General features: G+C 48.9%; 1 protein-coding gene across 6 annotated transcripts; it reads right to left on the bottom strand.

Annotated features, from left to right (window-relative positions):
- Nucleotides 1-730: 730 nt before the first annotated feature.
- PLA2G2F (phospholipase A2 group IIF) lies at nucleotides 731-25164 on the bottom strand. Of its 6 annotated transcripts, XM_033228017.1 has the most exons (7): nucleotides 24868-25164; nucleotides 10522-10589; nucleotides 10137-10262; nucleotides 9445-9497; nucleotides 7385-7529; nucleotides 6305-6414; nucleotides 731-1344 (listed from the first exon to the last, which is right to left on the bottom strand). In XM_033228017.1, the coding sequence occupies exons 3-7, from the start codon at nucleotides 10250-10252 to the stop codon at nucleotides 1139-1141; spliced, it is 630 nt and encodes a 209-aa protein (XP_033083908.1). In that variant the 5' UTR covers nucleotides 10253-10262; nucleotides 10522-10589; nucleotides 24868-25164; the 3' UTR covers nucleotides 731-1138. The 6 variants fall into 6 exon arrangements, with proteins under 6 accessions (XP_033083908.1, XP_033083907.1, XP_033083912.1 ...); XM_033228021.1 differs by lacking the exons at nucleotides 10522-10589; nucleotides 24868-25164 and adding an exon at nucleotides 4593-4706 and having other exon boundaries at nucleotides 1187-1327; nucleotides 10137-10405; XM_033228018.1 differs by lacking the exons at nucleotides 10522-10589; nucleotides 24868-25164 and adding an exon at nucleotides 2588-2809 and having other exon boundaries at nucleotides 1191-1327; nucleotides 10137-10403.
- Nucleotides 25165-27096: the final 1932 nt, after the last annotated feature.

A 27096-nucleotide genomic window follows, 5' to 3' on the forward strand; every position in this document is an offset into this window, starting at 1 on the left:
CTCTCCTCCCACTGCTTCAGATGCCCAAATCATCATTCAGGAGCTGCAAGGTGCAGGGGTTAAAAGTCAGACGCAGCCAGGACCGGTGGCTCACCCCTGTAATTCCAGCACTTTGGGAGCCTGAGGCGGGCGGATCACTTGAGGCCAGGAGTTCAACACCAGCCTGGCCAACATCGTGGAACACTGTCTCTAATAAAAATACAAAAATTAGCTGGGTGTGGTGGCGTGTGCCTGTAATCCCAGCTACTCGGGAGGCTGAGAAAGGAGAATCGCTTGAATCCAGGAGGTGGAGGTTGCAGTGAGCCGAGATCACACCACTGCACTCCAGCCTGGACAATATGGTGAGACCCTGTCTCAAAAAAAAAAAAAAAAGTCGAACACAGAGGACTCAGAGCCCAGAGCCCAGCCCTATCACTTGTAACCTGTGTGACTTGAACTCTCTGGGCCTCAGTTTTTCAACAGAAATGGGTGGAGAGAGTATTGCAGAGATCTGTGCCTGAAAAGTGCTTAGCCCTGTCATTATCATCATACCACGGTCATCATCCCACTGCTGGACCATGGGGCCTAGGGTCCATGGCCTGGGCACCACTTCTCACCCCCAGGCTGGGGGCAGGAGGGAGATGGGTTGTGCCAGCTACTGGGCATGGGAACCCACCTTACCCAGAGCTGGAGAAGCAGGGAGAGTCACCGTGCCCTCCCTCGACGCCTGGCCAAGGAGGGCCCAGCCATGGGGAGTTGAGGTAGGAGGCCTTTATTCATTTGAGCAGGGGAAGCCAAGTCCTGTGGAGATTCTCTGGGACCTGCAGCATCTGAAGCATCTGGGGTGAGTGAGGGTGGGCAGGACCCCTGGGCAGCAGAATCCCATCCCCAGATCCTGGCCTAGACTTTCCGAGGGACAGGGGAGGGTGTGTGTGCCGGGGGGAGGGGTACAGCTGGGAACCCACATTCCTCCCAGCCAGAGGACCATGGCCAGCAGGAGGCAGCGGTGTAGCGTGGGGGGGTGGGGGACATGGGCCCCTCCCCTACTGACTGTGGCGTTTGGTGGCAGTGTCCTTGTCTCCAAGACTGGGGCTCTGGAAACCGCCTCTGGTGAGGCTTCCTGTCCTCTTTTTCATACGTGCCCCTTTTGCCTCCTTCTCTACCCTTCCTGGCTCTCCCTCCCCAGTGACAATGGTGCCCCAGGGGCACTGCCACGTGAACTTGCTGGCGGCTGTTGAGTCCAGGCGGAGGATGGCGTCAGTGGTCCTTGGGCAGGTGGGGCTGGCTCCATGGAGGCCGCTGACCCTGAGTTGAGGCTCGGGCAGGTAAGGAGGAGGTTACGGTGCACCTGGAGAAACAGCAGTGCTGGGGGCCGCAAGGCCGTCCCCTCTACTTCAGCCCCAGCTCCACACCCCACACCGGAACCCAACCCCATAAGGTCCTGCCCCCCAGCTCCTCTGTGCTGCCTGGAGGCCCCTCCCTGCTGGTGACTGTCACAAACCTCTTCTCTCCATGCTCCCATCTTCTCCCCTTTCCTTCACCACCCTGTTCCTTACTGCCTTCTAGAAGCTTCCATGTAGCCTCCTACCTTGACCCTCTTCTAGAAATTTCCAGGCAGTCTCCCGCCTTGGTACTCTCCCTGCTTACGTTTCCCTCTTCACTGAGGTGGGTCTCAGCCCTCAACCTCTTCCCCACCAATGGGACTTGTGACGCCTGCCCACAGCCCGGGCAGAGTGTGGGTCCCCCTCCACTGTTCTGGCTGCTATTCCAGGTGCAGGCCAGGAGGGCAGTGTCTGTCAGGGACCCGGAGGGTGGGGGTAGGGGCGCTCCTCAGACCCATGTGGTGTGGTGGGGCAGGGTTGGGGTGACATGCATGGGTAAGTGGGGGGCACAGAGAAGACTTGCAGGTTTTGGAGGCCATATTTTCATGTGTCCCCATATTAGCCTGTGAGGTGTACCTGGGTGTGTGGCTCTGTCAGTGCCCAGGAGCCTGCTCTGAGGCTGGAGTTCGGGGCTGGGACACTCAGCACTGCACGTCCCCTAGGGTCTGAACTGGACTCATGGCCACCTCAGTGAGGGCTGGGGTGGGGCACCTGCTCTGTGAGTGGGGCGCTACAGAGCCTCAAGCCCAAAGTAGCCACCCCCCCGGGCCATCCTGTGGGATCAGCTGAGGGGCTCCCGGAACCCAGGTTTCGTGACCAGCAATCTGCCTTCCTGTGATCTTGGCCCGAGGATACACCCGGCTCTGGACCTGGGCTGGCAGCTCAGACTCTCAAAGGCTCCGGGGTGTCAAACTGGCGCCAACAACAGAGGCCCCACTCAAAGGCCCCTCCTCCTCTCTCTCGGGTCTTCCCAGCCACCCTCAGGAGAGACTCGTACAAGCTCCATGCCTCCCACCCAGTCCAGAACCAGCAGCAGGATGCACCCATGCCTGGGGCTGGGCTGGGCTGGGGGAGTCAGGACCCAGGCCTTCCTGAGTCCTCTGGGGGCTGAGCCCTCACTGGAGAGCTCCAGGGAGGAGGCAGCCAGCAACCCTTGGGCTCCCAGCCTGGCTCCTACCCTCCCTGCTCCTCATCCGGTCCCCTCCGCCCGCTCTTCTCTCTCAGACCTCAGAGGCTCTAGGGAGGGGTGGGGGGCGCCGGGGATCGGTGACTCTAGGTGACCTCCTCAGGGGGTGGTTCATAGATGCTGCAGTTGGGCGTGGGGCCCTGGCAGTAGACATTGAGGAAGCCGCGGTACTCCTCTCGGTACGTGTGGTTCATGAGGCACAGAACCACAGTCTTGTCACACACGCATGTCTGCTTGTCACACTCTGTCTTGTTGAGGTCACCTATGGGGGATGGGGGCGGCAAAGGCTGTGGATGAAAGGGGCAGTGGCTCCCCCTGGATCACTGCTGGGGAGGGGAGCGCACAGGCTTGGAGACCCCAGTGGTCCCTGGAATGTGTTCCCCAAGTGGCAGGACCAGCACCACTCACGGGCTCCACCCTCCACCTGCAAGGTCAGCGGCTGTGGGCTGGAGCCCAGCAGTCTGTTGTAACAAGCTCTCTAGGTGACTCTGGTGCATAGTACAATTAGGGAACCACTGAAGCCCAACACAGTTATTGCATAACTGGGGAAACTGAGCCCCAGAAAGGGGGATGGGTTTACCTAAGTCACCCACAGAACTAAAGCACCTCCCACACCCCCCAGGCCCGTTACTTCCTGCCATCCCAGACCTCTTCCCTTCAATCACAGATTCAAAGAAAGCCCACTGAAAAGGGAGTTATTGCCGGGCGTACTGGCTCATGCCTATGATACCAGCACTTTGGGAGGCTGAGGCAGGTGGATCGCCTGAGGTCAGGAGTTCGAGACCAGCCTGGCCAACATGGTGAAACCCTATTTCTACTAAAAATACAAAAATTAGCCAGGCATGGTGGTGGACACCTGTAATCCCAGCTGAGGGAAGCTGAGGCAGGAGAATCGCTTGAACCCTGGAGGCCGAGGTTGCAGTGAGCCGAGATTATGCCACTGCACTCCAGCCTGGGCAACAAGAGCCAAACTTTGTCTTTAAGAAAAAAAAAAAAGGTGGAGTTATTGGTAAGAAATGAGTGGGAAAAACACTTGTCAAAAGCTTAGTCAATGCCTAAGAGCCCGGCACATGCCTACTCCAGGGCAAATGCTACTGTTATTTGTCCCTGTGCTGTTGTTATAATTAGTAGATTTCAGGAATCATCCTCAGGTGCACAATAGAATCAGCTGGAGGGCTTGTTCCAACAAAGACTGCTGGACCTCACCCCTAAGTGTCAGATTCAGTAGGTCTGGGTGGGGCCTGATAATTGGCATTTCTAACAATTTCCTGGGTGCTGCAGCTGCTGCTGTTGCTGGTTCAGGGATGACCCTTCGAGAACCTCCAACTAGCTTGATCGGTCTGCAAACTTTTCATACTTTCTACCAACAAAATCCTGTCTCTTAAACGAAACTGCATAAAGAAGGCTGGTGCATCAGACAGCCCCAGAAGAAGTTGCTTAATGATAAAATGCACTGAAGTACCAGCTGAAGCTCTCAGGAACTGTGTGGCTATCACCTCTCAAGGCCTCTGGCTCCAGTGGTCCCAGGGATCCCCCAAACCCAGCATGAAAGTCACTGCTTTAAATTAGTCCGTTACCCCTGGTGGGTGGTGGGGCGGGGGAGAATCTCCTCCAGCTGCTTTAATGGGGGGCATCTGCTATCTCAGGCCAGCCCGTCCACCTCATGTTTGAACAGCAGAACATGAGGACCACAGAGATCTGGGCTCCCAAGGGGTCCCAAATTGCACCCCAGTCTCCACTAGACTCCTTCCCAGATGACAGGAGACTTGAATGTCTTTGCAAAGCCAGCATTGCTTGTGAGCTATTAATAAGCAACAACTGGTAGTACCAGGTGAAGACATGGGGGCAAAGAGGGCCCAGTGGCTGCTCACAGGCTGGTCCAGGGGGTAGTCCTGCCTCAGAGAGGAGCACAGAGTGGGGCAGGGCAGGGAAAACTGGGCACTGCTACTTGGATGCCACTTGCGCTTACCTCCATGTCTCAGTTGGCAAATAGCCACAGCAAGTTCATGGTAAATGAGGGAACACACCAGGCCAGGTGCTAATACCTTGGATCCCTAGAAACACTGGGCATCCTGGGATGGAGCCACCTCTGCTGGTGGGGTCCGAGTGACAGAACCAGAAGAGAAAGAGTCCGCTCTGATCCAAACCCCTCAATGGACCTATGAGTGAGGAAACTGAGGCCAGGCAGGGAAGGACCTGCCCAGGGCTACATGGAGCTAGGAGATGGCGACAGAACCAGAGTTCAAACCCAGGTCCGCCGACTCCCAGGCCAGCATGCCTCAGAGCCTCCCTGCAGAGCTGCAGCCTCAGAACCATCTGGGGAGCTGGCTGAAAGCCAAGTTCCTGCGCCCCACCCACACCCACTGAATCAGAATCACTCAGAATTTGGGAGACAGGAGAACTGGGATGCCAATTCCAGGACTGGAGCCTCAGAGCACCTCAGGGAGATGTTCTGGAGCCACAGCTAGGCTGGTCAGATTTAGATTTAGCAAAAAAAGCAAAACCAAAATCAAAACACAGGATGCCTGGTTAAATTTCAATTTCAGGCTGGGCTGGCTGGTGGCTCATATCCATAATCCCAGCGGACTCTTTGGAAGGCAGAGGTGGGGGAATTGCTGGAGGCCAGGAGTTCAAGACCAGCCTGGGCAACATAGTGAGACCCCATCTCCACAAAAAATACAAAAATCAACTGTGCGTGGTGGCACTTGCCTGTAATCCCAGCTACTCGGGAGACTGAGACAGGAGGATCATTTTAGCCCTGGAGGCCAAGGCTGCAGTGAGCTACGATGGCACCATTGTACTCCAGCCTGGGCAACAGAGCAAGACCCTGTCTTAATTAATTAATTAAAATTTCAGGTAAATAGTACATTTGGCTGGACACGGTGGCTCACACCTGTAATCCCAGTACTTTGGGAAGCCAAGGCGGGTGGATCACGAGGTCAAGAAATCAAGACCATCCTAGCCAACGTGGTGAAACCCTGTCTCTCCTAAAAGTACAAAAATTAGCTGGGCATGGTGGCGTGCACCTGTAGTCCCAGCTACTTGGGAGGCTGAGGCAGGAGAATCACTTGAACCTGGGAGGCAGAGGTTGCAGTGAGCCGAGATGGCGCCACTGCACTCCAGCCTGGTGACATAGCGAGACTCCTTCTCAAAAAAAAAAAAAAAAAAGTACATGTATTAGTAGAAGTATGTCCTAAACACTTCAGTTTCTATAAATATTAATTAATTTTATACTAGCATTCAGTTTTGAGTATCAATATGTCCCATGCAATATTTAGGATGTATTTAATATTAAAACATTTTTATTGTATAGCTAAGAAATGGATTTCACTAGGCAGCCTGCATTTCTTTCTTTTTTCTCTTTTTTGAGACAGAGTCTCACTCTGTTGCCCAGGCGGGAGTGTAGTGGCATGCAATCTTGGCTCACTGCAACCTCTGCCTCCCAGGTTCGAAGTGATTCTCGTGTCTCAGCCTCTCCAGCAGCTGTGATTACAGGCGTGCGCCACCACGCCCAGCTAATTTTTGTGTTTTCAGTAGAGACGAGTTTTCATCATGTTAGCCAGGCTGGTCTCGAACTCCTGACCTCAAGTGATCCACTCACCTCAGCCTCCCAAAATGCTGGGATTACAGGCGTGAGCCTCTGCACCCAGCCGGCAGCCTTTATTTAATATGGCAAGCCTGTCCACCATCCCAGCACAGCCTGGTGGAACCAGCCACTCCCTTCTCCAGGGGCCCAGGTGACAGGGGAGGAACTCACTGCAGACTATCTCAGTGTTGTTCTCGATGGTGTGATCATAGTGGTCCACATAGGGGTGACAGCCCTGGTCAAAGAGTTCCTGGTAGCAGCAGTCGTGGGCGTGGCAGCACCTAGGGAGCGGCAGAGGTGAGTGGACAGGCAAGGCTGGGCTGGCCTATCTCCCACCAGCAGAAACCTCTGATCATCTCTTCCAGTCTCTCACAGGTCAAACGTTCTAACTGAAGCCCAGAGAGGGACAGTTACTTGTCCGAGGTCACACAGCTAAGCAGAGCTGGGACCGGTACCCCAGGTTCCGATCCTCACAGCTTCAGCTTTGTGACACCTGCCAGGCCTGCCCACCCCAGGACACATTCTCCCCTGTGTCTTTGTTCTATCCACAGGGCTCCCAGCTTTCCCCCAGAGCCCCAGCTGCAGCTGTGGGAGGGGTCAGAGGCCTGCCTGGGTTTACATCAAGGTTGGAGGAGCGTCGACTGTAGGCAGAGGCTATCCCTGGCAGTGCCTCATGGCCAGGGAGGGACAAAGGTCTGGAGTTGTCAACAGGGACTAGTAGGATGGGGGACAAGAAGCACAGGCAGTGTGGCTGTCCCTCACCTCTGGGGGAGTGAAGTCAGCTAGCCAACGTGCATTTATTAAGCTTTCTGTGATACAAACGTGGTGCTGGCTGCTGTTGGGGAGATAGGAGGAGAAGACAAGCCATGGCTGCTGGGAGCTCCCAGTCTGAGGGAGGAGGCACGGTCCTGTCTTCCAGAGCCTCCAGCCTGAGGCGGGCAGGGGTCACAGTCCTTGCCTTTGTGGGGTGTCAGCTGTATGACTGCTCTACCATACTCAAAGGTCCCTTCCTAGAGAGAGGAGGGGCTGAAACACTTCCAAGCCCATGACCTTGGAGATGGACAACAGAAAGCGCCCAAGACAGTTTGGAAAGAACATAGTCAAAGACCAGGCTCTGGTCACCAACTCATCAAAGAAGCTGGATCCTTTGGGGAAAGAAGGTCTCCCCATCTCAGGGATGGAAGGCAAGTTCAGTCTGACCTTCAGCTGTCCTCATTTGGCCCCTGACAGGAGCCCAGGTCTGGTACCTACCAGTCCACCTCATCCTTGGGCTGGCCACGGCCCCCCAGCCCACAGTAGCAACCGTAACCGACGAAGGACAGGATGGCGTTCCTCCCTGTGACGGCCTCCACCATGGCCCTTAGGTTGAGCAGGCTGCTGTGGGCTGTGGACAGAACTGCAAGAGAACCAGGGGGTGCTCTGAGCCCCTGCCCCATGGCTGGCTGCTCCCATCCTCTCTCATCCTGAGAGTCTGGACTGACCATCCTCTCAATACCTAGGGTAGGTGGGAGAAGGAAGGAGAAAGCAGGAGAGGAAGCTGGGGCAAGAAGGGTGGGCAGCTGACCAGGAGGAAAGAAATCTACAAGGTACCATGCATGGTGTGCACCCATATCCCAGCAGTAAGCCCTGCAGCCCCAAGGAAACAATGCAGGTCATCCTTGCTGGGGGCTTGCTCCGTGCCAGGTACTGTCCCAAGCCCCTTCCGTGCATGAACCCATTGAGTGTGCACTGCAACCCTAGGCACGCTCTTGTTATCCCGCTATGTCAATAAGAAGACTGAGGCCCAGTGCATTTCGTAACTTGCCCTAGGTCCGATTGTCAGAAAGCAGTGGAGACAGAATGTGGACCCAGGCAGTGAGGGTTTTGCACCCACACCCTCTGCCACTTGGCTGTACACACTTCTCAAGGGGGATGCCCAAGCGCCTGGTACGCTGGAGGAGGCTTTGCAAAGGCCACATGCTGTTGGCAAGCTCAGGGGATTGATTCTGGGTCCCTTCCTGGCCTCTGCCTCCTGCCTGTGCCCTCCTGGGGGCCTCAGAGTCCCCACCATGATCCCGGGGCTGGTGCATCTCAGGATCAATCCAGAGACAATTCGGTGCTCTGGTCGTTAATGAAGAAACACAAAAGCCTTTGTAGTACAGGCTGATACTGGCTGGGGGTAGGAAGAAGGAAAACGCTCTCCCCACACACATACAGAGGGAGAAATAGTGCAAGGACACTCCCTGCACCAGCGAAATCAGCTTCATGGCACCTGCCAGGCCAGCCCACCCCAGGACACATTCTCCCCTTGCCACTGCTTCTCTTGGTCTTGCGGTCTGTGCCCGTGCAGTGGCTCTCTGAATCACCTGCGCTGCCTCTGCACATCCTCCTGGATGCAGCACTGGGTCCACATGCCCAGTCTGGCACCTACGGTCCTTAACCTGGGGGAAGCTGCCCTACACGCACCAGGAGGAGACCCAATCTATCACCATTTTATGGGTGAGGAAACGAAGGCTCAGAAAGGTGCAGGCTTGCCCAGGTCCCACAGGCTGGAAGGGGCAGAGCCCAGACTGCCCTGGGTTTGTGTGCTCTGGAGCTGGGAAGCTAACCACAGCGCAGCGCAGCTCTGCCTGCTTCCCCCACCCCAGCCATTCCAGCTGCAGTCAGCGTGAGGGGCCTAGCTCAGCACCCTTCCTGCTGCTTTCTCCATGTCCCCACCCTGCTCCCCAGCCTGAAAGAGGAAAGGTACTGGGAGAGGGAAAAGTCAACAGTTTCAGAAACTGGTGGCTCAGGGGAATCCCAGAGTCTGGAATCCCTGCCTGCTTCCAGAGACATAGTATCCACTCTGGAGACACACACCCCAATTAACACACGCTTACACGAAGACACAAACGGGTTTGCACTCAGGTGCCTACAGTGTCACATACTTTATAGATGCATGTTGTACACATAGACATCATCAAGTGCTCAGGCACACCTACACACACATAGATACCTGCGCCTGTCTGCACACAAAATCATTAACTCCTGTCTGATGGACACACACTAATACACACTCAGGTACACAAATGCCCAGCCAACACCAGCATTTATGATGCTTGCTCAGCCCTGCGCCCTGCCCCCTGGGGCTCATAAAAGCCTGTTTACAGGTGGCTGGAGGGGTAAACAACCCCAGAATTGGGTGCAGCCTGCTGGGCTGAGCCAGGAAGCAAAGGCCCAGAGATAGGAAGGAACTTAGGCTGGTCAGTGGAACCATAACTCAGGTGCCCAAGGTCCTGGGAGACAGGCCAGGAGGGGGAGAGAAGGAGGAGCCCCCTGGAGTCTTTACTCACCACTGCTGGCAAGGATGGCCACGGCGAAGAGCTTCTTCATACCCAGGCTAGACCTGAGGGAGGACAAAACCCGGAGCTTGAGTCCATCCCCTTCACCCCTGGCAGTGCTGGACCTGCTGCTCCCTTCCTGAGCCTCATGACAGGTATCATCAATGATGTCCCTGGATGTCCTAGTTGCTGCTCCTAGTGCTGTCATCAGCACCTGCCCAGCCCCTCCTGGAGGAGCACACCCCAGATGGCAGAGCCAGGAGGCATGAGCACCTCCTTGCCCCCCACTCTGGCAGGAACCCCCTCTACACATCAGCCTCCAGGACAGGAAGCCCACTGTCTCAGGCCGGACCTCCCATGCACACACTAGGGAGTCCTGGAAGGAAGTCATGTGACCCAGCTTAGCAGCTGGGTCTTGAACCCAAAGCCAGGAGTCCTAGGTCCCTGGATTCTGGTCCCAGCACTGCTTCCAAAATGTGTGGCCTCAGCCTCCCTGGGCCACATGAGGGTTGTGGCCTCACTCTCCCTGGGCCACATGAATGCCACGTGAGGGTTGACTAAATGATCCTCATTTAGTGCTGGAAAAGTGGTGACCATCTCAGCCCGCCACGCAGACTCTCGGGAGAAAGGAATTCTGGGAACCAGTCCCTCACCCTGTCCCTGCCCCCGCTGGGGGATTCCATCTCAGGGTAGCAGGCACCTACCTGGGGGTTCCTGAAGGACAGGAGGCTTGGAAGCGTGGGTCCCTCCACCCAGAGGAGCATCTATCCAGCACCTTCTTTTTGAACGCTTTGGGGTTGGCCTGCGCCCCATCTGCCATGTTCCGGGTTCTGGGGGGCCAGCAACATAGGTCTTGAAAGGTCTGAGATACGCTCCAGAGGCTGCGGGGAGCAGGCTCCAGCTTCAGGCTGCCACGCACACTGGCAGGGGAGTGCCGGGGCAATGCCCCTGGGCAGGAGGCAGGTGACACATGCCCTAGAAAAAGGAGGCTCCAACTCCTCCTCCCACCCCCACAGCCCTGCCCACAGCCAGTTGGTACAGTCCCCACCCCTGGGTGCTCTGGCCTGCCTGACTTGGGGGTTTACATACCAGATAGGAGAATCGGCCTTCCCCATGCATCCGAAAGGAAATTAGCCCAAAGGCTTCTCTTTCCCCATCTGAAAGATGTTAAAGATGAAACATCACTCAGTGACACTTGTTGAAGCACAGTAAGGCAGGCTTTGTTCAAAGGGGCCATGGAGACAGGTGTAGGGCCATGGCAGTGGGTTCCACAGTGGGGAAGAGAGACTGGACTCAACGGCAGATACAATAAGAAAAAGCGGGAATTCATAGCCAAGGAGCAGGGTGGGGTCTGAGGATGAAAAGTTAACCAGAAGAAACATCAGGGGTCGTGGGGGGTTGGGAGACTCCAGCTAAACTGATCCACCAGGATTCCTGCTGAAGGCAGGTGGGTTGTTCAGACATCACCTGGGGGCCATGGAGGACGAGAAACCCAATCAGATATGGAGGACAACATTGGAGATTCTACGTAAACCAAGTTAGCAGGGTTGTGACATTGCCAAATTTGCCCTCATAGGGGGCACAATTATCTGATGGAGAGCCTGTGGGGCCTGGGCCTTGTCAGCACCGTTTGCCTTTTTTGAAGGGGGGGTGGTGTGTATGAGAAAGATGGGGCTGGAGAGAATCCAAGGGGGTGTGAGCTCTGGGAGCCCCTCTCAGGGCTGGGTCACCTGGGCTGAGCCTGGGGGTTTGAGCAGTCGCACTGATAAAAGATCCCATGCCAGCACCCCACTTCCCTGCTGTGAGGTCTTGGTAGGAGAACTCCCTTCCCTGGTCTCTGAGATCTCAGCTGTAAGTGCACGTAACAAGGCCTCACCGAATGAGGATGATGTTCATACAAGTTGGGTGTCATGTGGTGAGTGGGGGCAGGTGTAGGTGCCCAGTTAAAGATCTGATTGTTACAAAGTAGAGGCCTAGGCACAGCGTAGTCACTCACACCTGCAATCCCAGCACTGTGGGAGGCCAACACGGAAGGATTGCTTGAGGCCAGGAGTTTGAGACCAGCCTGGAAAACATAGTGAGACCCCATGTCTACAAAAAACAGCAAAGTAGGGGCTGACCCCAGCCTTGGGGAGAATTGAGATGCTGGGAGGAGACAGCAAGGGAGGCAGAAGAAGAGGACTCTTGGAAGTTGACCCTGCAAATAATCCCCTCACCTTCAAGTTGCCCCATCTGTCTCAGTGTCCTCGAACCTGCCAACAGGGGCAGAAGAGACCCCTGGGGCTTCCCTTCCTGCCCTTAGCTTTGCCAGCCTCCTCTTCTGGCTATACCAAACCACAGTCCACATGTCATCTCCCTCGCCCAGCCCCCACCCTTCCTCTGCCCAGCTTCCTCTCTGTGGATCCAGGTCTGTCTCCTTTCCAGGAAGTTATCCGGGAAAAAACCCACTGCATCCAATCACAGGTCCTTGCATGGGAGGGTGTTTATTTGCATTTGGTGATGCATTCCAAAACATATACAGGTGTTGCTAACTGTATATGTTTTCTATTTTGGCTTATGAATCTTGACACTTCCTTCAGACTGGGGATCCTGGAAGGAAGGGGCCTTTGTTTTTTCCAAAAGCCTAGGGCTTCCCCCTTGGGACAAGGCTGCATCTGCTTCATCAGACTGGGAGTGATTGGAGAACAAGACTAGCGTCTGCCTTCACTTGTCTGCATAAAGTTTGGCTTCTATCTTTGCCCCTAGTTTCACAAACACCACTTAATGATGTCACCACATTCCAAAGAAGGAAGAATCGAGAAATAAGGCCCAGTATGTCCAAATCCTGAAGATACAGCCTCCAACCTGCAGATAGCTAGAGCCACTCTGACACAAGTCGAGGAGGCCAAGGCTGGGGTCAGGGACCCCTGAGAGCCTCTGAGCAGCATCACTGCTACTTTCTCAACTGGAATTCCCACTGGACATGCTGGTTGGGCTGGTCTTCAGAGAGGCTTGATCCTTGAGGAAGAGGACAGGCTCTTCCCTTTCCTTCCACCCTCCCCCTACTAAGCTCAGGGTGCTCAATAGCGAGTCAATAATAAACTGGTTGACCCAGTAATTCCACTTCTGGGACTGCAAACCAAATGCCAACTTGGGTTGCTCCTAGAGACAGAAGAGGGACACTGAAGGGGTGTTTTCTTGATGCTCCCCCCACCCCATTAGAAGCAACTTAAATTAGGGGTTCGTTAAGCAAATTATTAGTCATCCATCCATAATCATGTTTTCAAATAATATTTATGATACAAAAAATACACCCTGTACTACAAGGTAATAGCATTTTTAAAAAGGAGTTGGTGTACACAGATATAAAAATTTTCTAGAAGGATGCAGTGTAAAAGCATTAGTAATGGACATCTTGAGACAGTGGAATAGCTGGTGGTTTTTATTTTTTTATTTGTAATTTTTGGTATTAAAATGAGTGTAAGAATACATTCAACAACTACAATAAAATGGTCAATTTCCTCAAAAGACACAAAGTCACTCAACTGGAAATAGCTGTGTATCTATGAAAGCCACTGAATGCGTAGTTTAAAACCTTCCCACAAACAAACTCCAGGTCCAGATGGCTTCACTGGTGAACTTGACCAAATACTTAAGCAAGAAGAAACACCAATTGTATTAGTTTGCTAGGGCTGCCGTGACAAAATATCACAAATGGAGGGACTTCAATAACAGAAATTTATTCTCTCCCAGTTCTGGAGTCTGGAAGTCCAAAATCAAGATGCTGGCAGCCTGATTTCATTCTGAGGCCCCTCTCTGTGGCTTGAAGATGCCACCTTCGTCCTGTGGCCTCAAGTGGCCTTTCCTCTGTGCATGCACATCCCTCATGTCTCTTTGTGTGTCTAAATTTACTCATCTTATAAGGACACAAGTCATGCTGGATTAGGGCCCACCCTTGATTCCACTTAATCACATCTTTAAAGGCACTATCTCCAAATACATCCATATTCTGAGGTACCAGGGTTACAGCTTCAAATTACACATTTAGGGGAGGAGAAAACAATTGAGCCCATAACACCAATTATACACAATTCTTCCAGAAAATTTAGATAAAGAAAGTGCTTCCCAATTCATTCTACTAAGCCAGCAATATTCTAATACCGAAACCAGATAAAGACATTACAAGAAATGAAAACTACAAGACGACGATTCCTCATCAACATAGATAAAAAAAATTCTTAACAAAATATTGGCAGACAGGCAAATGCTGGTAAACAAGAAAATATACCATGACCTAGTGGGATTTATCCCAGGAATGAAAGATTGGTTTTGCATTAAAAGTCAGTCAATGTAAATATACCATACTAACAGACTAAAGAAGGAAAGCCACATGGTCATCTCAACAAATTCAAGAAAACAAAACAAATGCCATTTGACAAAATCCAGCATCCATTCCTGATTGAAAAAACTGTCCACAAACTGAGACAGAATGGAACTTCCCCAACTTGAGAAAGGACATCTACGGCCGGGTGCAGTGGCTCATGCCTGTAATCCCAGCACTTTCAGAGGCCGAGGCTGGTGGATCACCTTAGGTCGGGAGTTCAAGACCAGCCTGTCCAACATGGTCTGCTCTCTACTAAAAATACAAAAATCAGCTGGGTGTGGTGGCACAGGCCTGTAATCCCAGCTTCTCAGGAGACTGAGGCAGGGAAAGTGTTTGAACCCGGGAGGCGGAGGTTGAAGTGAGCCGAGGTTGTGCCACTACACTCCAGCCTGGGCGACGTCTCAAAAAAAAAAGAAAAAGAAAAAAAGATAAAGGGCATCTACAAGAAACCTATGGCTAACACCAGGTTGAATGGTGCAAGACTGAATGCTTTTCTCCCGAAGATTAGGAAGAATGTCCACTCTCATCACTTCTATTCTATATTGTACTGGTGATTTCAGTTAGTGCAACAGCCAAGAAAAGAAATGAAAGGCCTTCAGATTGGAAAGGAAGAAGAGAGTTGGTGTCTATTGGCATCAACATAATAGTCCATATAAAAAATCCTGTAGAAGCTACAAAAAAGCTACTGGAACTAACAACCGAATTTAGTAAGGTTGCAGAATATAAGACGAAAATATGAAGTAGTTGTAATAATTGTACTTCTACATACTAGCAATGAGTAATTGGACACTGAAACTTTTTAAAAATACCTTTACAATAATATCCAATAATATGAAATATTTAGGGATAAAATTGACCAAAAAATGGATACTCGTGCATTAAAAACTATAAAATGATGCTCAGAGAAATCAAGGAAAACCAAAGTAAATCAAGGGATATGTCATGCTTATGAATCAGAAGGCCCAGTAATGTTACAACGTCAATTCTTATTTGCTCTATAGTCAGTGCACTCTCAATCAAAATCCTAATAGACTTTTCTCATAGAAATTGACAAACTGATCCCAAAATTCATATGGAAATTCAAGGGATCTAGAATAGCCAAATCAACTATAAAAAGATTAATAGTATTGCAGGACTTACACTACCTGATTTTAAGACTTATAAAGTGGGCCAGGTGCGGCAACTCACACCTGTAATCCCAGCACTTTGGGAGGCCAAGGTGGGAGAACTGCTTGAGCCCAGGAGTTCAAGACCAGCCTGGACAACATAGCAAGACCCTGTCTTCACAAACAAACAAAATAAATTAGCATGGCTTCGTGGCACACACTTGTAATCCCAGCTACCCGGTGGGCTGAGGCAGGAGAATTGCTTGAGTCTGGGAGGTCAAGGCTGCAGTGAGCTATGGTTGTACCTTGCATTCCAACCTGGGTGACAGAGGGAGACTCTGCCTTAAAAAAAGTTACTGTAATTGAGATAATATGATATTGATATAAAGACAAATAGGTCAGTGGAACAGAATAGATGATTGAGAATCAGACTTACACATGTGGAAAATTTATTTTTGACAAGGATGCAAAGGGAAGTTCATGGAGAAATAACAGAATTTTCAACCATGTTGCTAGGCCAACTGACTATCAACAGAAAGAGAGAGAAATAGAAAGAAAGGGAGAGAGGAGGGGGAAGAGAAAGAAAAAAGAGAGAGAAAGAGGGAGAAAGACAGAAAGAAACAGAGGGAGGGAGAGAAAGAAGAAAGAGGATGAGAAGGAAAGAGGGAAACAGAACAGGGATCAGGGGAGGAAGGAAGGGAGAGAAAGACAGAAAAGAAATAAGAATTTCAATTCATACCTCTAACCATATACAAAAATTAACCAAAACTCATCATAGTGCAAGGGTGCTAAGACAATTCAATAGGGAAAAACGGTCTTTTCAACAAACATTGTTGAGATAACTGGATACCCATATGCAAAAGAATGAAGTTGAACCCCTTCCTTACACCACATACAAAAGAATGAAGTTGAACCCCTTCCTTATACCATATACAAAAGTTAACTCAAAATGGATCAGAGACCTAAACGTAAACTATAAACCTTTTACAAGCCTGGGCAACATAGTGAGACCTCATCTCTGCCAAAAAAAAAAAAAAAGAATGAGCTGGGCATGGGCATATTGGCACATGTCTGTAGTCCCAGCTATTCAGGAGGCTGAGGTGGGAGGATGGCTTGAACCCAGAAAGTCGAGGCTGCTTTGAGCTGTGATGGTGCCACTGCACTCCAGCCTGGGCAGCAGAGTGAGATTCTATCTCAAAACAAAGAAAAACAATAAACTTTTAGGCTCAGTGCGGTAGCTCACACCTGTAATCCCAACTCTTTGGGAGGCTGAGGTGGGCTGATCACCAGAGGTCAGGAGTTCGAGACCAGCCTGGCCAACATGGCAAAACCCCATTTCTACAGGCACGGTGGTAGGCACCTGTAACCCCAGCTACTCAGGAAGCTGAGGCAGGAGGATCACCTGAACCTGGGAGGAGGAGGTTGCAGTGAGCCAAGACTGTACCACTGCACTCCAGCCTGGGCAACAGAGCAAGACTCTGTCTCAAAAAAAAAAAAAAAAAAAAGAAAAGAAAAGAAAAGAAAAAAACAATAAACTTTTAGAAGAAAATATAGGACTAAGTCTTTGCGACACTGAGTTAGCGACGGTTTCTTAGTACATCAAAAGTGCAAGCGACACAAAAAAGATAATTTGAACTTTATCAAAATGAAAAATACGTATGCTGAAAACTGTACCATCAATAAAATTTTTAAAAAAACAGAATGAGAGAAAATATTTGAAAACCATATGTCTGATAAGGAACTTGTATCTAGAATATCTAAAGAGCTCTTATAACTTAGCAATAAAAAGATTACAACCCAATCTTTAAAATAGGAAAAACATTTAAAGACATTTCTCCAAAGAAGATAACCTTATGACCAACAAGCATGTGAAATGATGCTCAGCATCATTAGTCATTAGGGAAATGCAAACGAAAACCATATGTGATACCACTTCACACCCACTAGGATGGCTGTGATCAAAAAGACAGATGATACCAAGAGTTAGTGAGGAGGCGGAGAAACCGGAACCCTCGTACATTGCTGATGGGAATGTAAAATGGTGAAGGCACTGTGGAAAACAGCTTGGCAGTTCTTCAAAGCATTAAACATGGAGTTACCCTAAGACGCAGTAATTCCACTCGTAGGCATATACCTAATATGGTTTGGCTCTGTGTCCCCACCCAAATCTCATCTTGTAGCTCCCTTAATTCCCACGTGTTGTGGGAGGGACCCAGTTGGAGATGACGGAATCATGGGGGCAGATCTTTCCCATGCTGTTCTCGTGATAGTGAATAAGTCTTATGAGAGCTGATGGCTTTAAAAAAACGGGAGTTTGCCTGCACCAGCTCTTTCTTTGCCTGCTGCCATCCACATAAGATGTGACTTGCTCCTCCTTGCCTTCCGCCATATTGTGAGACCTCTCCAGCCATGTGGAACTGTAAGTCCAATAAACTTTTTTCCTGTACAAATTACCCCATCTTGGGAATGTCTTCATCAGCAACATGAAAACGGACTAATACAATACCAAGAGAAATGTCTCTATTTTAACACTTTGCATTTTTAACATTTTCGCATCCACACACAAAAACTGTACACTAATGTTCATAGCAGCATTATTGATTATAACCAAAAAATGGAAAAAGACAAACATCCATGGACATTTGGTTGATGAATATGGTATATCTATACAAGGAAATATTCTTCAATCATTAAAAGGAATAGAGTAGTGATACATGTTATAATATGGCCAAACCTTGAAAGCACTATGTTAAGTGAAAGAAACCAGTCACAAAAGTCACATTATCACATGATTTTGCTCTGTGAAATGTCCATAGTAGACAAAGCTGCAGAAACAGGAAGTAGATGATGGTTTCAGGGGCTGAGAGAAGGGAGTGTGTGGTGACAGGGATTGGGGAATGACTACTGATGGGTAGAGTTTCTTTTGGTGGTATCAAAAGTGTTCTAAAATTAGAATACTTGCAAATGGTTGTAAATGGTTGCAAAACTATGGATATACACACACAAAAAAAGCCCATTGAATTATACACTTGAAATGAATGAATGGTATGGTATATTAATATCTCAATAAAGTTTGTTTTTTGTTTTTTTGTTTTTTTTTTTGGTAGAGATAGGGTCTTGCTATGTTGCCTAGGCTGGTGTCTAACTTCTGGGCTCAAGCAATCCTCCTGCCTGCCTCGGCCTTCCAAAGTGCTGGGATTACAGGTGTGAGCCACCATGCGCAGTCAATAAAACTGTTTTAAAAAGTGGAATATATTATTCAACCTTAAAAAGGAAGGAAATTCTGACGTATGCTACCATACAGATGAATTTTGAGGACATTGTGTTAAGTGAAATAAACTGGTCGGAAAAGGACAAATACTGTATGATTTTACTTACACGAGGTACTTAGTCAAATTCACAGAGACATGAAGTAGAATGGTGGTTGCCAGGGGCTGAGAGAAGGGGAGAGTGGAGAGTCAGTATTTAAAGTGTACGGAGTTTCAGTTTTGCAAGATTAAAAGAGTGTTATGGATGGCTGGTGGTGATGGTTCCACAACAATGTGAATGTTAACGCCACTAAACAGTACACTAAAAAATGGTTAAGATGGTAAATTTTATGCTGTATTTGCCACAATTTAAAAAAACGAATATTTACAAAATGGATCATAGACCTAGATATAAAACCTAAGCTTATAAAATTTCTAGAAGAAAACCAAGGAGAAAATTGTTGTGACCTTGGATTAGGCAGATTTCTTAATACAACACCAAAAGCACAATGCATAAGAAAAAAAAAATCAGTAAAGGGGACCTCATGAAAATTTACCTTCTGGCCAGGCACCGTGGCTCACGCCTGTAATTTCAGCACTTTGGGAGGCCAAGGTGAGCGGATCACCTGAGGTCAGCAGTTCAAGACGAGCCTGGCCAACATGGTGAAACCCCATCTCTACTAAATACAAAAATTAGCCAGGTATGGTGGCCGGTGCCTGTAATCCCAGCTACTCGAGAAGCTGAAGCAGGAGAATCGCTTGAACCCAAGAGGTGGAGGTTGCAGTGAGCCGAGATCGCACCATTGCACTCCAGCCTGGGGGACAAGAGGGAGACTTCATTTCAAAAAAAAAAAAAAAAAAGAAAGAAAGAAAATTTAACTCCTGCTCTTTCAGACATCCTGTTAAGATAGTGGAGGCTGGACACAGTGGCTCATGTCTGCAGTCTCAGCACTTTGGGAGGCCGAGGCAGGAGGCTCACTTGAGCCCAGGAGTTTGAGATTAGCCTAGCCAACAAGGCAAAAACCTGTCTCTACTAAAAATACAAAAAATTTAGCTGGGCATGGTGGCATGCGCCTATAGTCCCAGCTACTTGAGAATATGAGGCACTAGAGAATCGCTTGAACCCAGGAGGTGGAGGTGGAGGTTGCAGTGAGCCGAGATAACACCAGTGAACTCCAGCCTGGGTGACAGAGTGAGACCCTGTCTCAAAAAAAAAAAAAAAAAAGGTAATGGGAAGACAAATCGCAGAATGGAAGAAAATATTTGCAAAGCACATATCCAATAAAGGACTTGTATTCAAGATATAGAAAACCACTGTCAATACTCATTAATAAGAAAATAAACAACCCAATAAAAAATGAGCAACAGATTTCAACAGACACTTCACCAAAGAAGGTATACAGATTGGCAAATTAGCACATAGCATCATTAGTCATCAGATAAATAAAAATTAAAAACATGAGACTCTGCTGTGCACCTGTTAGAATGCTTACAATTTAAAAAGACTGACCAAATCAAAATTTAGCGAGGGCGTAAAGCAATGGAAACTTACCTACACTTTTGGTGGGAAATGTAAAATGGTACAGCCACTTTGGAAAATAGTTGGGCAATTTCTTATAAAGTTAAACATGCACTTACCATATAACACCCAGTCATTTTACTCGTTGGCATTTACCCAAAAGGAAAAAAAAAAAGCATGTGTTCATACAAAGACTTACTTACAAGTGTTTATAACAGCCTCATATTCATAGTAGCCCAGAATTACAAACAACCAAGTGTCCATCAACGGAAGAAAGGAAAAACAAACTACGATGCCTCCATCCAACAAAATACCACTCAGCATTAAAATTCACGCAGCAACACGAATGAACCTCAAAAGCATTAGGCTAAATAAAAGAAGCCAGATACAAAATCCTACAAATTGTGTGATTCCATCTATTTAAGATTCTGGAGAGGGCAAAACTCACCTACAGTGACTGAAGTGGACCCGTAATTGTCACTGGTCTGTTTCTGTCACTATCATGCAAATGCTTGACAAATGTCATATATTTGTAAAAATCCATGAAACTTCAAATGGATGTATTTTATTTTATATAAATTGTGCCTCAATAGATCCTGTCTCAAAAAAAAAAAAAGAAAAAAGTTCTAAAATTAGATTGTGGTGATGGTTGCAAAACTGTGAATCTACCAAAAAAAGTTTTTTATAAGAAACAGTTTCTACATTTATAACAAAAATATTTAGATAATGACCATTTCACCAAATATTTCCTAATCATTAAGCTGTTAACTCTGGAGAGGGACGCATCAAATGTCATTTTATGTGTTATGGAGTTGTTTTATGGAGGTGGAAACTGAGGCAGCAAGCTGGCAAGCCATGTGTCTCAGCCCCATGAACCAGGTAAGATCCGACTATAGGCAGCTCCCTGAGGACCAGGCCAGTCCCTCTGAGCAGGTCTCTGTCCTGCAGGGATCGTGTGTGCATACCTGGGGTCCAGCCAGAGGGGAGCAGACAGAAGAAAGAGAGCAATGACCTACCGGCTGCTCACCTCCTCCAGGAAGTCTACCGCATATTCATTATTTTCTCTGGCCTCTCTTAACACCTGTATTAGTTTTCCAGCACCGCCATAACAAAGTCCCACAAACTGGGTGGCTTACACAATAAAAATTTATTTTCTCACAGTTCTGAAGGCCGGATGTCTGAGAGGAAGGTGTCATTGGGGCTGGTTCCTTCTGAGGCTTCTCTCCAAGCTTGTTGATGGCCACTTTCTCCCTGTGTCTTCACGTGATCTTTTCTGTGTGCCTGTCTATGTCCTGATCTTTTCTTCTCATAAGGACCCCAGTTATATTGGATTAGGGCCCACGCTAGTAACTTCATTTTAACTTAATCACCTCTTCAAAGGCCCTATCTCCAAATACAGTCACATTCTGAAGTATTGGGGGTTAGGACTTGAACACATCGATTTGGAGTGGGGGACACATGGGCTGTGGTGCTGCCCATGACAATACCATATCGCTCCTGACTGTGGGCCTCTTGGGGGGAAAGATTAGACTTAAGGTGAGAAGAATGGGTTCTGGTCAGTCCTTGGTTAGAGACCCTTCTTTTTGGGATATCAAAAATGTTCTAGGCCTGGTGTGTTGGCTCACACCTATAATCTCAGCACTTTGGGAGGTCGAGGCAGATGAATTGCCTGAGCCCAGGAGCTCAAGACTGGCCTGGGAAACATGGCAAAACCCCATCTCTACAAAAAATACAAAAATTAGCTGGGTGTGGTGGTGCATGCCTGTAGTACCAGCTACTTGGGAAGCTGAGATGGGAGGATTGCTTGAGCCCAGGAGGTTGAGGCTGCAGTGACCCGAGACTGCACCACTGTACGGCAGCCTGGGTGACAGAGTGAGATGCTGTCTCAAAAAAAAGAAAAAGAAAAAAATTCTAAAATTAGATTGTGGTGATGGTTGTGAAACTGTGAATCTGCAAAAAAAAAAAAAAAAAAAAAAAATCCAAAACCCAAAACCCAAAAATCAAAAAACAAACAAAACCAATAACATTGAATTATACACTTGAGTGAATATATCAATAAAGCTGTTTGTTTGTTTGTTTGTTTGGGTTTTTTTTTGAGACAGAGTTTTGCTGTTGTTGCCCAGGCTGGAGTGCAGTGGCGCAATCTCAACTCACTGCAACCTCAGTCTCCCAGGTTCAAGAGATTGACCTACCTCAGCCTCCCGAATAGCTGGGACTACAGGTGTGCACCATCACACCCAGTTAATTTTTGTATTTTTAGTAGAGATGGGGTTTCACCAAGTTGGCCAGGATGGTCGCAATCTCTTGACCTTGTGATCCACCTGCCTCAGCCTCCCAAAGTGCTGGGATTACAGGTGTGAGCCACCACGCCTGGCTGATAAAGCTGTTTTTAAAAACAGATGATATGACTCAGCCTGAAAAATGAAGGAAATTCTGACGTATGCTACAACACAGATGAACTTTGCGAACACTGTGCTAAATGAAAGAAGCCAGGTAGAAAAGGAGAAATGCTGTATGATTTCACTTATGTGAGGTACTTAGTCAAATTCATAGAGACAGGAAGTAGACCCTGCAGAGCCCCACCAACCTCATCTGCACTTGGAAAAAACAGTGCCCAAAATATAAAATGTGCTTCGAGGAGCGAGAAAGATAGAAGGTTCTGTGTGTGCCCAAGTGCTATTATTTCCTATGGAGAGGATGGTGGACCCTTCCAGGCTAACCCTTGTGCCACATCTCATGAGGCTGTGAGCCCCTGTGGGATCATATTAACAGGGAGAAATGGCTCTGTCCCACCCACATAAGTCAGCCCATCGGCCCTCCCAAAATAATGCCTTGCCATGTCAGCTGAGCATCTCCAGAAGCGTCTCAGGAGCCCCAGCTGCTCGTATCCTTCTACTCTGCTCCCCTGCTCCCAGTGTTGACATCCACTCACAGCTACTCACGGAAGCCTTGGCACCCACAGAGATTGGGCCTACCCCAGGGTGCTGACCTTAGATTCCCTCAAAGCTGGAGACTATTGAGGTGCCAGGAAAGTTGCCTTGCCTTCCAGTGTCAGAGCCATACCATGCTCTACACAGAAAAGGTGCGTGCCCCCAGTCCCATCCCACACCACAGTGACACTCTATCACCTGTGCCTTGCATAGCCCCTCTTGGTGACCAGAGGGGTGCCAGGAGGTTCTACAGGGTTCTTGCTGCAGGACTCAGGCCAAACCCACTAGACGATTATCTTGCTGTCCACAGTCAGCCCTCCATTCCAACTCCTCAGGCAGGGCAACCCACTTCCATGCAAATCAGTGTGAGCCTCTCACCTGCACCCACCAGACAGGCCACAAACTGTCTGCACTGCCCAGGTCTCAGTCAGTTGGAAAAGCATCTGGTCACTCTGAGGACACTGTAAGTTCCTGGTGGGCAGGGCCTTGCCTTGCTCCTTCATCTCTGCTCCCTGCACAGTGTGCTGAGTCTGGCTAGGGCTGGCACAGGGGAGGTGCTCAGGAATGTTTGTGGAATGGAATCATGGGCTGGGCTCCTGTGGGGCTTCCTGGAACTGTGCTGTTTGCCTCCCATGAGCTAATACTAATGACACCACCACCCACTACCATTATTGAGTGTTTCTTCGGCACGAAGCACATTACCAAGTGCCATGCATGCCCTACGTCTAGGAATCCTCATGACAATCCAACTAGCTGGATAGTATCAGTTTTCCCTGCCCCGTGTAACAGATGACAAAACAGAGCAGGAGTCAGGATCCATGTCAGGTCTGTCTGACCCCCAGGCCTCCTTCTGGATGCCCAGACTCTGCGGCCTCCCACCAGATGTGACCTTTATGAAGCAGCAGGGGGCTGGGCTGGGTCTAAACACAGGAAAGAACCTTCCAGCAATGACCGTCTGGAAGCTGCTGGGCATGGGGATTTCAAATGATTTTGAAAGTGCCTTCTCGTGACCACTGGCCTGGGAATCCCCCCATTGCATGTGACCAGCTTTGTGTTATTCTGAAACAAGACTCTGGGCTTGAGGTGCAGAAAGAGGGCAGTTTGCCCTGCCCCTTGCCTGAGTTTGAACCCTAGACTTTTTCCTCCTATGATTGGCCACTTACCATGTGACAATCATGCTACCTGTAATCATGACAACAAGCCTAAAGGAGATGCATCACTGGTGCCATTTTCCAGATGGGAAACTGATGCTCAGAGAGATGAAGCACTCGGATCAAAGTAACACAGTTATTAAGCTAGAAGCCAAAGACAGAGCTTTCTGATATCAAAGCTGGGGCTTTCTTTCTACTACATGACCTTGGTTGTTCATAATCTGGAGGGATATCTGATAATCCGGAAGGGTGTCCAAAGGACTTCCTGCTGAAGTTTGAACCTAATTTTTTAAGAGACAGGGTCTCAGCTGTCACCCAGGCTGGGGTGCTGTGGTGCAATCACAGCTCACTAAGCCTCGAACTCCTGGGCTCCAGGGATCCTCCTGCTTCAGCCTCCTGAGTAGCTGGGACTGCAGGTGCAAGCCACCCTGCCTGGCTAATTTTTATTTTTTATAGAGATAAGGTCTGGCTATGTTGCCCAGGGTGGTCTCAAACTCCTGGCCTCAAGTGATCCTCCTGCCTCAGCCTCCCAAAGTGCTAGGATTACAGGCACTACAAAAAGAAATTAAACCATCATCATCATCCTCATTGTTATCATTCAAATGCATGGAAATGTAACATACATCCAAGAAAATGCACAAACCTTAGTGAACAGCAGGATGAATTATTGCAATGTGAACACACCCATGTAACCAACACCAAACAGACAACATCAGCAGCACCCCCTGAAGGAAGACCTCTAGTAACCCCCTCTAATCAGCATGTATAGCTGTGGGGAACTGCTGCCCTGACTTGTGAAATCACACATGAGCTTGACTGTTGTGGAACGTTGTGGCAATGGAGTCTCTCTCACATGCTGTGCTCTTTTGTGTCTGGCTTTATGTTTCGTTCTATGCTTGTGGGATTCATCCATGTCCTCGTGTGTCACTGTGGTTTGTTGACATGACTCTCCCGCCACAGGTCTCTCCATTCTGCTGTTGACAGGCGTTGGGGGGATTTCAGTTGTTTAACCCGCTTCCTTTGGTTCAGATGAAGAAAAGTGGGTCACTCTCCCACAAAAGTTAATCTCTCCCTCCTCCATCTTCCCTGCCCTGGGGAAGCCCTTCTCCTTTGCTTACCTCTGATCCTGCAAACCTTTGGGAACTTGGAGCTTCATACGCTCTGGCAGGCTTTCCTGGTGGATGGAATCCAGGCAATGGGACTCTTCTGGTCAATAGGGCTTTGTAGGGGAGGTCCCTTGCCATGGGCTGACAGGATATGCTGTCACCTCGTGGGGGTATTCTTAGGAAGTGAGAAAGAGGGTCCACTTTCTTCTGGTACGCAGTGAGAGTGGGGGCAGCCGATTTCTAGACTCTGCCAGCTCTTCTGGCTTCTACGACTGTCTATGCTGGGCGGGTAAGAGAATTCGTATGGCAGAGCTCCAAGATACAGTGACTCATCCGTGGAATGGAGATTATGACAGTACCTACTTAGATTTATTATATGTGGTGTTCTTAGGGCAGTACCCCCAATACAGTAAGGCGGGCTCCAGCAGAGCTGTGGTATAACCCAAACTCTGCCGTGTACCTGCTGTGTGACCCTGCTAACCTCTCTGAGCTCCAGCTTCCTCACCTGTAACATGGGAATAGCAGTGTCTTCTTCGTGGCTGTGAAAATCAAACGAGCTAAGAACTCAGGGCCTGATACACAGTAGAAACTCAGTCGGCAGTAGCTATTTTTAACAGAGTTTCCCCTCCCAGCATCTGATAGCCTTCCTGCTCCCTTCCATCCTCCACCTTGAGAGCTTGCCAGGTTGTGGCCTAACAGTATCATCAATGTTTTTCTGACTGTTGCCAGGGAAGTAAAAACACACAGACTTGCTGATGTCCCAAGAAACAACCAGGCCCAATAGATACTAAGACCTGCTGATGGGCAGAAGCAAGGGGGTTTCAAATTCACATAGATTTTCAGAGAAAGAAAAAGGCATGAAAACCTTTATATATTCATACTCATTGTTAATTATTCAAACGCAAATTATATAACGCCTTTTTTTCTTGAGACAGGGTATCGCTCTGTCACCTAGGCCGAACGAAGTGCAGTGGCATGATCGTGGCTCACTACAGCCTCAAACTCCTGGGATCAAGCAATCCTTCCGCCTTAGCCTCCTGAGTAGCTGAGGCTACAAACCCACATCACCATTCTCCTCCTCCTCCTCCTCCTCCTCCTCCTCCTTCTTCTTCTTCTTCCTCTTCCTCTTCTTCTTCTTCTTCTTCCTCTTCCTCTTCCTCTTCTTCTTCTTCTTCTTCTAGAGATAGGGTGTCACTCTGTCACCTAGGCTGGAGTGCAATGATTCGATCTTGGCTCACTAAAGCCTTGACCTCCAAGTGATCCACCCACCTCAGCCTCTCAAGTAGCTGGGATTACAGGCACACAAGACCATGCCTGGCTAATTTTTGTACTTTCGTAGAAACAGGTTTCACCATATTGGCCAGGCTGGTCTCGAATTCCTGGTCTCAAACAATCTGCCCACCTCGGTTTCCCAAAGTTCTGGGATTATAGGCATGAACCACCACGTCCGACCTCCCAGCTAACTTTTAAATTTTTAGTGGAAATGGGGTTTCACCACGTTGCCCAGGCTGGTCTTGAACTCCTGGGCTCAAGATCCACCCATCTCAGCCTCCTAAAGTGCTGGGATTACAGGTGTGAGCCACCACACCCAGACTCCAAAAATCTTTATGTCTTCTGATCCAGAAATTTCACTTCTGGAAATCTATACTAAAGAAACCATCAAACAATAGAAAAATGCCCAGTAATGACACAAATGATGGAAGTAGTAGATGGAGGACATTGAAAGTTAAAACTACAGTTGTTCTCCTTTATCTTCAGGGGGTACGTTCTAAGACCCCCAGTGGCTGTCTGAAAGAATGGATAGGACCCAACCCTATATAGACTATGCTTTTTCATATATGAGCCATACAAATCTATGGTAAAGTTTAATTTATAAATTAGGCATGGTAAGAGATTAACAACAACGACTAATGATAAAATAGAACAATTATGACAATATGCTATAATAAAAGTTACGTGAATGTGGTCTCTCTTTCTCTCTTGCAAAATATCTCAGTGTCATGGCTGGGCGCGGTGGCTCATGCCTGTAATCCCAGCACTTTGGGAGATCAAGGTGGGCAGATCATGAGGTCAGGAGTTCGAGACCATCCTGACCAACATGGTGAGACCCTGTCTCTACTAAAAATACAAAAATTAGCTGGGCGTGATGGCGCGTGCCTGTAGTCCCAGCTACTCAGGGGACTGAGGCAGAAGAATTGCTTGAACCTGGGAGGCGGAGGTTGCAGTGAGCCAAGACTGCAC

This window comes from Trachypithecus francoisi, unplaced genomic scaffold (assembly GCF_009764315.1).
Source record: "Trachypithecus francoisi isolate TF-2019V2 unplaced genomic scaffold, Tfra_2.0 Lachesis_group12, whole genome shotgun sequence".
Classification (NCBI taxonomy): Eukaryota; Metazoa; Chordata; class Mammalia; order Primates; family Cercopithecidae; genus Trachypithecus; species Trachypithecus francoisi.

Excerpts from the sequence above, each read along its gene's own strand:
- PLA2G2F (XM_033228017.1), bottom strand. The coding sequence starts at position 10,252 with ATGGCAGATGGGGCGCAGGCCAACCCCAAAGCGTTCAAAAAGAAGGTG. Across the intron at positions 9,498-10,136 it reads TGTCCTTCAGGAACCCCCAG|GTCTAGCCTGGGTATGAAGA; the intron begins GTAGGTGCCTGC and ends GTCCTCCCTCAG. Across the intron at positions 7,530-9,444 it reads GGCCATCCTTGCCAGCAGTG|TTCTGTCCACAGCCCACAGC; the intron begins GTGAGTAAAGAC and ends GTTCTCTTGCAG.